General features: G+C 40.2%; 1 protein-coding gene across 1 annotated transcript in view; it reads right to left on the bottom strand.

Annotated features, from left to right (window-relative positions):
* Positions 1-3443: 3443 nt before the first annotated feature.
* slc12a5a (solute carrier family 12 member 5a) overlaps positions 3444-14283 on the bottom strand; it is a 183240-nt gene continuing 172400 nt past the window's right edge. Inside the window, exons 13-22 of the mRNA XM_046075103.1 lie at positions 12575-12679; positions 12066-12234; positions 11743-11938; positions 10212-10381; positions 9694-9825; positions 9099-9206; positions 8422-8547; positions 6281-6474; positions 5673-5806; positions 3444-4062 (exon numbers count right to left, since the gene is read on the bottom strand). Of these exons, the coding sequence (XP_045931059.1) occupies positions 3971-4062; positions 5673-5806; positions 6281-6474; positions 8422-8547; positions 9099-9206; positions 9694-9825; positions 10212-10381; positions 11743-11938; positions 12066-12234; positions 12575-12679 (1426 nt within the window). The 3' untranslated portion in view covers positions 3444-3970. The remainder of the gene's footprint in view (positions 4063-5672; positions 5807-6280; positions 6475-8421; positions 8548-9098; positions 9207-9693; positions 9826-10211; positions 10382-11742; positions 11939-12065; positions 12235-12574; positions 12680-14283) is intronic.

Genomic DNA, 14283 nt, shown 5'->3' on the forward strand with positions numbered 1-14283 from the left:
TGAGTGACAAGCATTATAAATTTAACAGTTAATATTATTCTTTTCAAGAAGTTTGCCAAGAGAAAGGAAAGAATGTGATGCATGCTAAAATGTCCAAGAAAAATGCTCAAATGACAATATCAAAATCAACAAAATCAGCAGGTTGGTCTCTGGAGTATTGCAGTTTGAAACTGCTGCAAGCTGATGGGAGTTAATCATATTTTCTGGTCTGAGCTGTCAGACCCCCCCCCACACACACACAGCTGGCTGTAATACACTGATGTGCCACTAGAGATCACTGTGGGATAGAGTATACAGAGCAGGTGGCTCTCTTTCAATCACACCCTCCACTCCAGAAAACTGATCCTGTCACAGAGTACCCCCTCAGTGTAAAGTGCTTTGCTGTCACAGCCACATTTGGGATGAACACTGTAGATCTGTATTGTCTGTAAGACCTGGTGACAAACATTCTGATGAATTAAGTGACACCTCCAGTTGTTTTGTAGAAAAGAAAAAACACAATTGTAACAAAATGAAAAATGACCAATGTGAGAACAATATTGCACATAATCTTACAAAACTCTAAGACTTTGTCCACAGTGATAGAACAGTGTACAACAAAAGACAACACTAGTAGGTTACAGTGTCTCTGACTTAAGTGATATATATTTACAAAAGGTGAAAAGACCATTTCTAAGGCCCATTCATTCGCAAACTCAAAATCCTCCTATTACGTTACATAAGACTACTTGAGCAAGATTGAAATATAACAAGTAACAATATAGTGAACTCATACGTTTTCTTATTTTTTGCAAAAGACTTGTTTTCAAGGTCTATTCTCAAAATCTGTAACTCAGTGAGAACATTTGACAACACTTTACCCCAACTCTGCACCTTGAACCTGTAAATCGTCACTATAGAAACCACTAAAACAAATATTGCCACATAGTACCATGCAAACAGCAATTATAAAACATTTATAATTCAATAAATAAATTAATTTCCAATAAACTTCTCCAATAAACATCAGATATCTTCTCTTTTGAATCAATTTTAAAGGCTCAGTTGATGCAGGCGATGTTGTGGAGACAATCCCAAAATAGCCATGTTCTTCAAAAACTGATGTGAGCGTTAAACAACCCCTTTTGTCAGAGTTAAGTGTGACAATCATGTTAAAGAAAATCTTCATGACTTGGCACCCTAAAATCTTTGAAAACTAGGAGTGGCTGCTTCTTAAGTATCACAGGCGTCAAAGGTAGGTGTGTTTAAAAATTTGCAAACAGTGACATTTAGTAGATAATCCAGAAATGTTCATATTTAAACATATTTTGTTAACTATGTAAATTAATAATATCTATACCTTAAAATTGGTTCACTTTACTCATGACATTAAATATGGTAACAATCAAGAGAGCATTTCTTTAAAAAAAAAAAAAAAAAAGGGTGGCGGATTTTCCCTCAGTTGGAATATTGCATCAAGGTATTCAGTATAGTTTTTTAATAAAAAAGAAAGTTGAACCCTGTTCAGAGATCACAGGCCAAATGTTCACAGGTACAGCCTTGTCTTGTTTGACAACCACCACTACTGATATGTATGTCTATACCCTTTTCCATTTGAGCTGTTGCTTTAGTCATTTCTATTTACAGTACAAATACATCTATTGATACTAGCAGCATTCACAACATATGATCAGACATTCAAGCAACACTAAAAACACTTAATACTGTTTTAAATAGTACTAGAAACTAATTTGTTTTGCTTCCCTATATTGTAAATACTGTATATATATATACGTATTTATTTATATTCATATTTCTACTACAAGTGCAAATGACCAAAAACAGTTTCTTCAAGAAAAGAAACCAAATCAAAGTAAAGTGACAGCTGTCCTTGGTCAGAGTGAGATGATTCTGATATTTGTTTTTTGTTTTTTAAAGACTTACGAAATCTACATATACAAAATATATGTGTAAAAAAATAAATAACATGATCACATGAGTCCAGATTTCAACTATTGCACATTCCTTCCAAGATGCACTTTTTGAACCTAAATATGATTTGCTCATAAGTCATTCAGTCAGGGACGTGTGGCTCAAATCTTAACCAATCTAGAGGATATAAAATCTCACTGGAGCGTCTACTGCATAGAGTTCAGTCTTGTGGACAACGTGAGTTTCCCAGCTACAGAAGCCATTGTCCTCTATTTATTTAGACTGGACCCTACAAACAATCAGCTGATAGATGTTCAAAACCTCACCTCAGTAAGGGCTGATATGCTCATGTCATGTCTGAGCGTTTGTAGTTTTTATGGAGGTCTGAACATCTATTCTCTTATCATCTATAGGGTAACTTTCCAACTACAGTTTCATGTAGACACCTCATTTATTATTCTTTTTTATATAGCACGCTTTGTTCACTCTGATTTAAGCAATAGAATTTTTGTTCACTATTTCTTTTTGAAAAATACTTTTATATGGCACATTTAATGTATCTAACTTAGGCAAAACAACAATATATCTTTGAGTGACAATCAAAATGACATACAACTATTTTATCAATATGTGTAACTTCTGTCTATAAACATAAATACATATTTGTTCTCTAGATGAAAAAATAACATTTAGTATTTTTTATTTGATGAACCTAATGAATTCATCAAATTGTTACGTGTTGCACAGTGGCGGACAGTGCAGGTGCAGTGCTTGTCGAGGTTACAATGACAGTTATTTACCATAGTGACAGGAGCCTATGCCATCCAATAAATAAATAAATACATTTTTTAAAAACAGCTTTTTTGAGCTGTCCCTCTCAGCGAAGGATCGTTTTCTCTCCACTAGAAGCTTTTTAGTATGTCACAAAAATACTACACTCATACTGAACAACGCGTCAGAGCTTGTACATTATTTACAGTGATCCACACGAGGGTCGAGGGGTGCTGGCAATGATAATCTCCTCGGGGTGGGGTGAGGCGGCGTTGTACTGTCTCCCCATTCTGCTGTCACACCAGCCTTCTGCTAGGAAACGCACTATTCACAGTTTAATTACGTGTCAATCTCTACAAACTAAGCTAGCCTTGTTGTATTTAATTTTTTTGGCACTGACAGTGGCCACAGGGATAAACAGCCACTAAGAAATGAGTTGAATGAGGATGGGTAGAGAGACAGCGATGGTAGTAACAGTAAGTAAAAACAGTTATAAGGATGGCATGCTAAGGAGTGATCAGGTTAAAGATAATACTGCAGATTTGATCCACGTGCTTTTTTCAGTCTTCTTCGAATATCAATGTGAATTTCACAGTTCATACTTAACAACTCTATTCTCCTCCTTCCAGCTGGGGGTCCTGACCGTAGGTAGCAGTGTCTTTTGCCTTGAAAGATAAATCACATCAAAGACAACAGGCTGGAACGCTGTGGGAGGTGTCCGATCACCGCGAGGGAACTAAACAGACAATTGTACACTGAGATCATTTCAGCTGCCTCTTGTTCTTTCCGAGCAGAAGCCGCTGCTATGTCACATTTGTATTTGAAAAAACAAAAAAAATAAATAAATAAATAGACTGCAGAGACACATACATGCATGTGCGCTCACACCTCAGCTAACAACCCACCACCACCTCCTCCTCCTCCTCACCAAGTGACTCCAACTCAATGCGAGTTACTACAGCAGATTAAAAGACTAGAAAAGAAAAAAAAGGTCTCTTGAAGAACAAATCTAGGTAGCATCTAAATTAGTCTAGAACCTACAATAGTTATAGTAGCTTATTGGACTATAATGAAGGGTTTGGTAGCCAAGCATCGTTGCAGCTGGGGGTGGAGCTGAGGGAGAGGTGCTGAAGCTGAGCTGGGCTATTGGTCGGGTGTGAGAGGACTATCTTACAGAAATAAACGGCAAGGGTGACATGATGATGAAGCAGCGTTGATGAGAGGGTGGGAGTACAGGTGATACAGGAACAGGGTTGAGGGAGGGGTGGGGTTGTAGGGGGTTACTCTTTCAGGAGTAGATAGTGATAACCTCACGGCCGCCTCCGCGGACCAGGAGGACCCGGTTGAGACCATCAGTGAGGACCTCGAGGAACTCCATGTCTGGGAGAGAAGAGTTAAAGAAACTACTGCAAGTACTGTCAACTTTGTGTCAACTTTGAAATTAGTCGCCAACTATTCTGATAATCGATTTATCGGTTTGAGTATTTTTTTTATAAAGTTGTTTTTGTACAGTAACCAGTGAAGCCCCGGGGCGATTTTCCAGGCCAAGCACATCTCGTACCTACACCGGCCCCCAGGAACACTCCACTCCAGCGTCATCTACTGTTTTTCCAGCCTAATTCCGGTCTCATTTGCTGTCTGATAAACAGTAAATTCATCAAAAGTTAAAGCTGTCATATGCTAAGGATGAGGTGGTGCGGGCTCACAGCACTGGGTGTATAAAGAGAACTTACAGTGCTCACCAGGCCCTGAGCAGGCTTCCGGGAAATTGTAAGAAAGAAGAAAGTGGGTTTTTAGGGTGAGGGTACTGCTAAAACAGCATGTTTCACATGGAGGATGAACTGATAGGCTGCATAAAGGGCCAGTATAAGATAAATAAAGTTTTTTTTTGAACTGTTAACCATGCAAAATTGCTCTAGTGGAATCCCAGAATAAAAATATAGAGATGAATGAGCTGCATTAATAGGTCCCCTTTAAGTTAGTTGGATAACTGCAGTATACAAGAATAGCTCTCTTTAATCTAGTCCATGTTTCAGGTTTTACAATTGTACAGTGTTTAACCTCTTAATCCTTCTCTGATTAGATGGGCTTTTTCTGTCTCGTCTGGTTTTCTTCTCCTGTGGTAATAGTAGTATTTGTTTGTTTTCTTTCTTTTAATTTAAAGCTGCATTTATGGATTTATTTTGCCACTAGGGGGCAGTGGAACAAGCTATAAAAACATCATTAACATATTATTGCCTACTAAAGTTATTAGTTACATATGTTATTACATATGTTATTATGTATTAATTATGTTTAAAAATATTTGACCATTGGAGACATGTTTTGGGCCAACCAATATTCACTCTCCTCGCTTAAAGAGGCTAAACGGTCCATAGAGCTGAGGGGAATTGCGGAGTCTTCTTATAGTTCTCTGTGGGTTGATCACTACAAGTAACACCTTTCACATTACATTGTTTACCAAATGAGTAAAAAGAATAAATCAAAAATATTACCTGCACATGTTATTTAAAAAGGTCCATCTTCTGCAATGGCACTTATAAATCCTAATTAGTTGTTTGCCTCCGTTGTCATCTTGCACATATTTTCTGATAACAAATCACAGTGCTATTTTTATTCCATAAAGCAAGTCAATTAACTTCCCATTTACTGCTAACTACTTAAAATCCAAGTTTATTCCTGGAATAGTAAAGTGCCTAGAGGCTTAAACGGAATTTGGTTGTATCTGTGGAGCACCACTGAAATCAGTGGTACAGGATCCACAGGTGATTTCAGAATTGACATTCTGTGACATGGTACACCCATGATCAAATAGTTTTATATGTGAATCCTACATATCAGCAACACAAATCTTATTTTTTTCTTTTTACAAGGATGTGTTTGAGCTTCCCTCATTTCTTGAAGCTTATTACTTGAAAGGAAAGCAGCAGTCTCTGTAACATATTAGGAACTCCTCTCAGTAAAGCTACTTCTGTGTGGGTAAAGGATACAGTTCTCGTCACCTGTCCGGTTCTTGGGTGGCCCGGGCATGTTGAGAAGGACTAGCTTGGCTTCTGAGGACTTTTTGATGATGACTTCATTCAGCCGGAGCGCTGTGTGCATACGTCGCACATTGAACTGGTTCCTGAGTGAAGACAGAGCAACAGAGAAGGAGGTCAAACTGGTTCACACTGATTAAGGCCTAGATAAGTGATATTTCAAAGCATGTTACGAAGAACTTTGTGATACTAAGTTGGTCGAGGTGACAGGTGCTCATTCACACACAAGCATTCTATCTTCATCTGCTCATGTGGCCAACTTGGTCAGGATGAGATGTGAATGGACTGAATGATGTTTACAGGGACTTCAATACTTACAGGTTCTCCCACTCGCTGCAGCATGGCAAGAAGAGAAACACATGCTTAGTAGTATAAGTTGTGAATTCAGTGTATCTAACCTTATAAATTATTATCAACAGTATTCTGGCACACCACTTTGCTGTTATATTGTTCAGAAAAAAAAAAAGACTGTGGAGACTGGAGGCTGTTTTTGTCAGGAACAAGAAGGTAATTTACCTTTGCAACAGGTTAAGGTTCAATGAGCAATTCAAAGCACTCACGGCTTCATGTTGAAGATGTCTTTGATGCCCTCTGGTGTGGCTGCACCAGGCGGCTTGGCTGGCTCACCGTCGCACTTCTCAGTCCAGGTCATCTGGACCTGCTCCCCAGGGCTCTGGGCCCCCTCTGCGGGGGTCAGTGGGGTGGCCGGGGTTGCAGGGCTTGCAGGGGTGGTGTTGTCATGGATGAGCTGGACCTGGGAAGGGGGGGACACAGGGGAAGAGGCCGACTTTGACTATGAGACGTGAGGAATAGAGGACAGATGTGGAGTTACATGTACATTATATGGAAGAGTCACGATTGAGATGAAAATGTAGGTAAAGTCACAGAGAGCCACAGTGTTTGAGAGAGGGGGAGGAAAGACAAGTGTGATTAAGGAGCCTTACGTTGTTTAGTCTGCAAATTATGTGGTTTCTTTTGTAGTAACATGGGCTGTGATTGAGGCAAGAAAAAAGCAAATCTCTATTACATTACCTTGAAATTAACCTGCAGTTAGAGCAGACGCAATCAGTTGGTCAACAGAAATCTAAAACTGTGAACTGATATCAGAGAAGGCAGCTTTTCTATTATTTAACAGGAAAAGTTTGACATTTTGGGAAATACATTTACTCGCTGTATTGCTGCGAGGTAGATGAGAAAACTATACCAATCTCATGTCTGTAAGGTGCTTCTCCTAAAATTAGAATAAATAACGGGCCTGCTGCTCAGTGGTACAAACTCCTCTTTTCATATCAAAGTAAATTTTGCTTTTCATTTTGAAATCAAGGTCCCAGAGTCTGGAGGACGTGTGGAGAGGCACAGAATCCAAGTTGCTTGAAGTCGAGAGTTCCGTGTCATCTGCTGGTGATGGTCCACTGTGTTTGATCAAGTCCAGAGTCAATGCAGCATCTACCAGGAGGTGGAAGCACTTCATGCTTCCACCTGCTGACAAGCTTTACTGAGATGCTGATTTCCTTTTCCAGCAGGAGGCACCTGCCCACAGGGCCAAAACCACTAGTTACTGGTTTGCTGACCATGGTGTTATGGTGCTTAATTGGCCAGCCAACTCACCTGATCTGAACCCCATAGAGAATCTATGAGCTGTCAAAAGTAAAAGTGAGAGACACCAGACCCAACAATACAGAAGAGCTGAAGGTCGCTATGAAAGCAGCCTGGGCTTCCATAACACCTCAGCAGAGTCACAGCCTCCATGCCACGCCGCACCGATGCAGTAATTCAAGCAAACGGAGCTCCGACCAAGACCAATTAACCTTTTTCAGAACTTTTCAACTTTTCAGGAGGTCAACGTTTCTGTTTTGTGCATTCTTTATTCTAATATTTTGAGATATGTTTTTTTGATTTCCATGAGCTGTAAGCCATGATCATCAAGATTAAAACAAAAGAAAAAGAAATATTTCACTTTATGTGTAATGAATGTAGAATATATGAAAGGTTCACTTTTAATAAAATAACGGAAATAAATGAACTTTTCCACAATATTCTAATTTTATGAGATGCACCTGTATATACACTACAGCAGGACAGGTTAGCTTAGCACAGAGCCTGGAAACAGGGAAAACAGTTTGCCAGCTCTGTCCAGGACAAATCCAGGAAGAAACTGCACCTGGCTAAGAAATAGCCCCACAGGTAAACCCTGTAAAAACCACAATTTACACGTTAATTAGTCAACTTTAGAGGTGCTGCTAAGTGGACTTTTCGGTTTCCCCCCCCGTTTCCATTCTTTGTGCTAAGCTAAGCTATCTGGCTGCTGCCTGTATCCTCCCGTTTAACGGACAGACATGAGAAAGGTATTTAGCTTCTCTTTTAACAAGTCTATTTCCTAAAATGTCACTATCAACTATTCCTTTAAATTATAGAGTTCTATTACACCACACAACTACAGTATTTGTCCTTAAAATAGGTCCTTTACTATGTGTTGTGTTGTACAGTTTAATCCAGTGTTTGTTTATCACGTGAATTCCTTTGAAATTTTATAACTAAAAAATATCCCAACACTCCACTGGGTGCCTGGTTTTATCACATCTCTTAGTCAGGCACATTTTTCTTTTCTTGCCCGTTCTGTGTTTAATCACCTACATGTGAACATTCAAATAAACTTGACTTCAATTCATTACACTTCAAACTGAGGTCAGCTGTGCTCTACCTCTTCCTCAGGCTTCTCCTCCTTGCTGGCTGCTGGCGGGTCCTCGGTCACACTCAGCTGGGTCGTTACAGCGGCTGGGTTCTTACGGCGGATAGACCCGCGGGATGAATCTGTGATACTCTGGATCTGTAAAGATGAACAAGAGCAAAGCAAGGAACAGGTGATGTGAGTAGAGATTTTTTTTGCTCAATATTTATGAAAAACAAGGTAGGTCAGGAATGTGTTTTTACATGAAATTTATTTACTGTATATCACAGCAACAGCTCATAAAAAAGTGAATTATAGGTTAAGGATAATCCCACTGAAGTAATTAAACATACTGCCCGGAAAACCCAGCAATCAGTTCAACAAATAATTGGTAGGAGGTAATAATAGTATAACACTGAGATCAATATCTATTATTTTTCACATCTTTCACACCATCCTGCTGTCATGCACAAAAGCAAAGCTGTTTCTGCTGTGGCTGTAGTCAACGCTGACAGAAAGGGTAAATATGGTGTCCCACTGCTCTGATTAAACCATAAATATGCTTTTGTCCAGAGGGGCTTATGTGTCATGTTAAGTAAAGTCAAGTCGAATTATGCCAAGTCGGCCTGTCAAGTCATGTCAAGTGTATGTGTGCATCTTTGAGTGCATTTCAAAACAAACAAAACTTTCACACAAACAAACTTTCTTACCTCTCTCTCACGCTCGGTCTTGGTCAGGTTGATCTGTTTAAGCATCTGCGACCGTTGTTCCATTACCAGGGTCTTCTCGTAAGTGTAGGCTGAGATGTCGCTGTCATGCTAAGAAGAGAGAATTCCAGTTGTTTTTTGTGCTTTTCACATTCATGTACCAGTAGTCAGTCATTGCCAAATCACTCATGTGTAATGTTGCCTGTTCTTGCGGACTCCTTTAATACAGTAAGCCTCAACCTGATACACATATAGCCTGACAGGAAGGAGTTTCATCCGGAGAATGAATGATGAGGTATGCTTTAAACATAAACATAAACTAGGTCAAATGGCGCTGAAGGCATTCATGGTTGTATACATGAAAAGTGACAGAAGTTCTTGTGTGAATAATAAAAAAGAGCTTTAGAGAGAAATTAAATTCCTGCATTCTCATGCATACCATGTATGCCTCAAGTGGGCGTGAATAATGGTTTTGGAAAGTTGAAAAATGTAGGTTTTTCAGATTCTGTTCAACCATATGACAAGCACTTAAGACAACTTAACACACACACTATATTTCATTGTGTCATTGTGTCAGTCTAGTCTTGAGAAAACTCACCATTTCTACAACTTCCACCATGGCGTCAATGCGGAGGTGATAGAGGAATGTGGTCAGGTCCTTTTTCATCTGGATGCTGTTGTCGTCCAACTGGGCCACCGTGAAGATGCGCATCTTGCACTTCCTCCAAACCTGAGCAGCAGAAACAACGCTTCTGACATATCCTTAGAGTATTGTTCCATTCTTCTGTGACTACTTTGTTTTAATCATTAGTAAATCTTATTTTATGATGTGATTTGCAAATCTGCTTGTCTACCTGTTTACAACTATCAGAATTTACCACAAAACTACTACAGAAACTTTTTCTGAAGAGTATTAAAACTTCACAGTGAATATCTTGAAAGAACATTATAGGAAATATGACTGAATATGATGTACAAGTGTTTATTTTGTCTGTAAGAATTTTGATTCTGACTGTAAAAATGTAGACCTTGCTTGGTTAGTTGTGTATTCTGTACTGTACTTGTAATGTTTACCTATTATGTATTTTTCTTGTAGTAATAACTGTTGCACAGTACCTTGTGCTGGCGGAGGAGGAAGGGCAGCAGCATGAGCATGCCTCCATCATGGACGATCCACCACACATCAATGTGACCCTCAGTGAAACGCTCTCCATTCGACGGGAAGGCTGCGATGTTCTTTGGGACAAGCAGAGCCAGGTGAGCAGCTGTGGTTTCTCTGACCAACTCTGCAGAACACACACACACACACACACACACAGAGGAGGAGGAGTTGTTAGCCATACTACTTCTACAAACTGTCTTCATAACAGAAACTATCATGTAGTATTTGATTTATTCAGATTTTTAAGGTGTTTTGGATTTTGTTTTGCATGGCCTTCATGCTGTAGCTAATTGGCTGTGGTTGACCCTCAATGGGAAGCTTTGACAATGATTAGCTATGATTAAATTATAAGTATGTTTTTCTGCATGGTCTGAACTTGCCTGTTCTGTTTCGCCGCCCTCTGAATTGTAATCAAATGTGAGGTGCCAAGATATTCTCATCCTTACTGCCCAACCAGTATTCCCATTCAATTACTTTAAAATGTTCTTTAAAAAGTTTTGTGCAGCGGTTGCCACGATGTCTCCGGTTGGCTCGCCTTTCATCTGTGACAACATCTGAGCCTCTTCTTACATGATGTTACATGGTTGGCAACAGGTCTTCTCTTGAGCGATCTCTCACCAGCCTGAGAATGAATTTCCTTGATGTACCCTAATTAATTTGTGTTTTTGTGCTAAACTGCAAAATGTTAAAAATTCATACAGATTGTTCATAAAGTGAAGAAACATAAATAAATGTTGTTTTCCTGCGCAAAATGTGTTATAAGTTCTTATAATTAGTTCATATGGTATTATGTACACAATAATATATTATACAGGGATAGATATTTTAACACTTTTCTTAAAGCAAACAAAGACAGGCTATATAACTTTAAACATTACTATTAGCTATTATTCCATTTTATATCACTAAATATAAATTGTGACTTAAGTGTATTTATGACGAGGCAGAGTCGATGGTTATAATGTGCTATGGAATATAGTCGGAGATTCTTGGCGCACATTGTTATAAACTGGTATTACTACTAGTTATAAAAACATTAAATCAAAAGGTCATAATGACTTGTGAACTTTGCTATAGCGCATTTGTAAGTGATTATAACAATTGTTATAATGTCATATGGAAGCATTATATTGTGTAAGTCATTTTAGCGATGATCTTCTTAGAAAGTGTTACTATTCATTCTTTTCTTTCATGCTGTATTCTTATTATTAGGAGATTTTCTTTCACTTTTCCCCTCAACATACAGGTTAAATAGCAGGATGAGCTGCTCAAAAGCTGGAGCCGGTAGGGATTTGGTCTTTTCTGAGATGCTTCGGCAGCACAGATGCTGCAATAAAAAGTGCTTGAAACCTGTAGTTTTTGGTTGAAGAGAAGTGCACCACTCCAACAAACTACCCCAAAATCTGCCTGAAGCAGAGCCAAAGCTTTTGGATTTCAGCCTTTTTGAATGGGATTATTGGTTTATTGGCTTTCCCAGTGACCCACCAACGAAGTTCCTCCAGGTCTGGAGCTCATCTCCCTGCCTCCAGTTGCGTGGCCAGGATACCAGCACAGCGTTATGTTTGAGGCCTCCTAGCCCACTGGCCTGGAGGAGGTGGGAGGTGGCATCACGCAGGTTCGAGGACACAGTTACTTGGCAGAAGCCCTTCACCTTCTCAGTCTCCATCAGTTTACGCAACGCCTAGAAAGGCAAGACAGAGGATAACGGTTACCAAGGTGCAGAGAACAAGAGAGACGCTAGCTTAATGCTTAGTTCTAGCCTAAGGCTCTCAAGTTGTTAACTGTAGTTAATAGCTGAGGTTCCTTACCTGCTCTGCACGCTGGCTCCGGTCGTGGTTCTCCAGGTACGTCCCCTCTAGAGCTGTACCAACAATGGTCAGACCTTTGCCTGCCTTCAGCTGGTTGGTCAGAGAGAGCAGACGAGGCTGCTCCACATTTTGCTCTCCGTCTGTACTAACCAGCACCAGCAACTGGGGCCTGAAGAGAGGGGAGAGCAGAGGGCAGAGAAAGTGAAAAAAAAGTAGGGGGACACAAATGCAGGAAAGGGAGAGCAATAAAGAATCTTTTAAAGGCGTGAAGAAAGAAATGGCAGAGTGGGCCAAGTAAAGTTCCAGTTGGGCAGAGAAAAACGGCATGAAAGGTTGTCGTGTTAATATGAATTCACAGTCACTTCTTGTTGTTTGACAGCTGTGTTGAGGGGATTCACATTAAGTGAAAGAATAGCTGAACATGTGCAGACATGTTGTTAATTCTATGTTAATTTGAACCGTGCTAAACCAACACAATGTGTGAATTTGTGCTTGTGTGTCGGTCATACCTCCAATTCTTGGTGTGTGGGGGACCTTCCTCTAGCCGCATGAGAGCGTAACGTGCAGCGCTCAGAGACAGACCTCGTATCCCATCACCCCACTCTTTCTCCGCACTGTGACAGACAAGCGCCAATCAATAATTGTCAGTCAAAACATGAACAATAGTTTTGCAGCTTCATTCTAAATTTAAAAACGTGACAGTGATACAGTCAGCACACTGAAACGAGTCTACTTTTTAGACGACAGTTTGACATAATGCAATGTGATTAAGGATTAGGGATCACTGGTAAATGTCAAGTTAACATGATGTCACTCACCACAGGGAATCACATCACTTAAATACTCAGTGTGCATGGCTCAGTACTACTCCATTATAAGCATGGATGGATTACTGAGCGGGCCTCCCAGGCACAGTGGCCAGAGCCTCTGTTTGAAGTGACTGATCGGTCTTTTAATATTGATATATCTGTTAACCAAATCCAGCCAATGTTTTTGGTGATTTTTTCCTTCATATTACATCTGCACAGCATACTGAGGCTAAAGTAACATTTAAAAAAAATACAGTAAAAATAGTAAAATTATTTAAATTAGAACAACAAAAAGCTGTACTTTAAAGAAAGCAGAACCTTCGTCTCAGGCTTTCTTTGCTGGTTTCCTATAACATGACAGTCTCTCAACTTAAACTAAATACTGATGTTTAGGTGCAGGTTTTGAACCAACAGCAGCACCACAGAGCTGTGCTTCACCTCCCAATGTCACTGAAACTGACACAAAATGACTACTAATAGAAACAAAACGACTATGAAGAGACACAAAATGATTACAAACTACACAGCTGTAGTGAACAAACAGCAGCACCTGAGAGTTCTGCTTCACATGCAAAACATCACTCCACTCAAAGAGATGCAAAACCACTACGCAGCCACATAGTTTGTAGTCGTCTTCAGAGTTTGAGGGTCTTGCTCCTACACTGCTCAAAAAAATAAAGGGAACACTAAAATAACACATCCTAGATCTGAATGAATGAAATAATCTCATTAAATACTCCTTTCTTTACATAGTTGAATGTGCTGACAACAAAATCACACAAAAATTATCAATGGAAATCAAATTTATCAACCCACGGAAGTCTGGATTTGGAGTCACACTCCAAATCAAAGTGGAAAACCACACTACAGGCCTATCCAACTTTGATGTAATGTCCTTAACAAGTCAAAATGAGGCTCAGTAGTGTGTGTGGCCTCCACGTGCCTGTATGACCTCCCTACAACGCCTGGGCATGCTCTTGATGAGGTGGCGGATGGTCTCCTGAGGGATCTCCTCCCAGACCTGGACTAAAGCATCTGCCAACTCCTGGACAGTCTGTGGTGCAACGTGGCGTTGGTGGATGGAGCGAGACATGATGTCCCAGATGTGCTCAATTGGATTCAGGTCTGGGGAACGGGCGGGCCAGTCCATAGCATCAATGCCTTCCTCTTGCAGGAACTGCTGACACACTCCAGCCACATGAGGTCTAGCATTGTCTTGTATTAGGAGGAACCCAGGGCCAACCGCACCAGCATATGGTCTCACAGGGCGTCTGAGGATCTCATCTCGGTACCTAATGGCAGTCAGGCTACCTCTGGCGAGCACATGGAGGGCTGTGCGGCCCCCCAAAGAAATGCCACCCCACACCATTACTGACCCACCGCCAAACCGGTCATGCTGGAGGATGTTG

The sequence above is a fragment of the Micropterus dolomieu genome, linkage group LG18 (genome assembly GCF_021292245.1).
Source record: "Micropterus dolomieu isolate WLL.071019.BEF.003 ecotype Adirondacks linkage group LG18, ASM2129224v1, whole genome shotgun sequence".
Lineage (NCBI taxonomy): Eukaryota > Metazoa > Chordata > Actinopteri > Centrarchiformes > Centrarchidae > Micropterus > Micropterus dolomieu.